The sequence below is a fragment of the Scylla paramamosain genome, chromosome 7 (genome assembly GCF_035594125.1).
Source record: "Scylla paramamosain isolate STU-SP2022 chromosome 7, ASM3559412v1, whole genome shotgun sequence".
Classification (NCBI taxonomy): Eukaryota; Metazoa; Arthropoda; class Malacostraca; order Decapoda; family Portunidae; genus Scylla; species Scylla paramamosain.
Window position 1 is genome coordinate 13,042,501 of NC_087157.1, and position 1,843 is coordinate 13,044,343.

The 1,843-nt window shown below is 44.2% G+C and overlaps 1 protein-coding gene across 1 annotated transcript in view; it reads left to right on the forward strand.

Moving 5' to 3' along the window:
• LOC135101764 (uncharacterized) overlaps positions 1–564 on the forward strand; it is a 638-nt gene extending 74 nt beyond the window's left edge. The window contains exons 1-2 of the mRNA XM_064006054.1: positions 1–231; positions 525–564. The exon at positions 1–231 is cut by the window's left edge and continues 74 nt beyond it. Coding sequence (XP_063862124.1) covers positions 1–231; positions 525–564 — 271 coding nt within the window. The remainder of the gene's footprint in view (positions 232–524) is intronic.
• Positions 565–1,843: the final 1,279 nt, after the last annotated feature.

Here is a 1,843-nt window from a genome sequence, read left to right on the forward strand (position 1 = left end):
CCGCTGCCCAACATTCACCTCTTCCTCCACCCCTCTGACACCTTCCTGCTGCTCTCCCTGCCCTGCCCAACACCCGCCTCTTCCTCCATCCCCTGACACCTTCCCCGCTGCTTTCCCTCCCCTGCCCTGTCCAACACCGGTCGCTGACGCCTTCTCGCTGCTTGACAATACCCCTGGCGGCACTCCAAGACTGACCCTCACAGAGAATCTGGCGCCACACTTCAGGCGAGGGTCAATAACACTTATTAATTTGTCATGTGTAAAAGAAGCGTATAAGGGACTCTATTCAATGAACTGTATATGAATTAGTTATTATACTGAAGCTTTGTTTGACTAGATTCAGTTTCCTTTACTCGTGTTTGCTGTTTAAGCCCTTTTACTTTTTAACTTCACCATAAAGATCTGCTCGGTCACGTATCGCTCGTAACAACATAGTATATACTCCAAGAAAAGCTATACTCATACAATACAACACAACACAACCACGTTAACATTCTCCTGTGCAACACATCTCCACTCTCCAGGAAGCAGCTATACTCATACAACACAACACAATCACATTAACATTCTCCCATGCAACACACATCTATTTGCACAACGTTTCTAGTATACTCTATTTCCTAACACACCGTAGCAGCACATTGAGCAACTCCAGCATGTACGCCATCCCTTCTCCAGCTCGCCCCGCCCATATGGTGAGGTGGTGAGGTGGTGAAAGCCGCTGACGCAATACTTAGCGAGCACCAGCCTGCAGGAAAGCCGCGGCGTCGCTACCGCTCATTGCATTACAAACTTTGACATTTCGACACGCTGTTCTCACGCGGGACGACACTGCTTGGAAATTCCGCCGGGGAAAGAAGTTGTCTCGGTGCTCGGTAAGTCAGTAGTGGTTTAAACAAAATAACTAACCACATGAGAGAGACGAGGAATACCAAATAACTCCTGATAATACACACACACACACACACACACACACACACACACACACACAGATAAACAGATAGATAGATAACTTAATAACCACAGTTATAAATATTGATATAAAATTACAAAACAAACATGATGTATAAAACACAAAATACGTAAAGTGCAAATCAAAATGGATAAAAGAAAACTTCAGCCCATAAATCATAAAAAACAACAAGACAAATAAAAAATAAAAAAAGACACAGTGATTAAGAACACAAGCTAATAACACACACACACACACACACACACACACACACACACACACACACACACACACACAGAAAAACCAACATAATCCCAGAGGTGCCCAGAGGCTACAGCGGTACAACCTTCGCCCATCCAGCTCTCCACCACTCCCTCTCCCTCTCTCTCTCTCTCTCTCTCTCTCTCTCTCTCTCTCTCTCTCTCTCTCCCGCCAAGACATAAAGGTCCCCCGCGGCCACTCAGCACACTCTTGTTACATCATCACGAGGTTAATTTACGAGCTGCAGCCACCAGTAAAAAGTTAATGAAGCGAGCACACGTACTGCACGCCCTCACACAGCTGTGGGGGACGTGCAGGAAGTGTCTCGTGCCTAGGGAAACTTGAGTGCCAGTCTGTCTCACGTGCCTTTGAATGTGATAGAGAAATTACTGATTAAATTGATCGATAAAATTCTTCTCCGTTTTCTACTAGATTGTCTTTCATGTTTAGCTTATTTACATGCTGAGCTTTTCTTTCATTAGATTTACTTTATTTTTTGTCTTCTTTCTTCTTCCTATATTGCTGCGAAATTCCACGTGTCGCTTTTATTTCACTACGTTTACATGAACTCTCCCTCCCTTTTCCTATAGTGTCTTCCCTCTTTCATTGAGTTATATTTTTTTCTCTTAT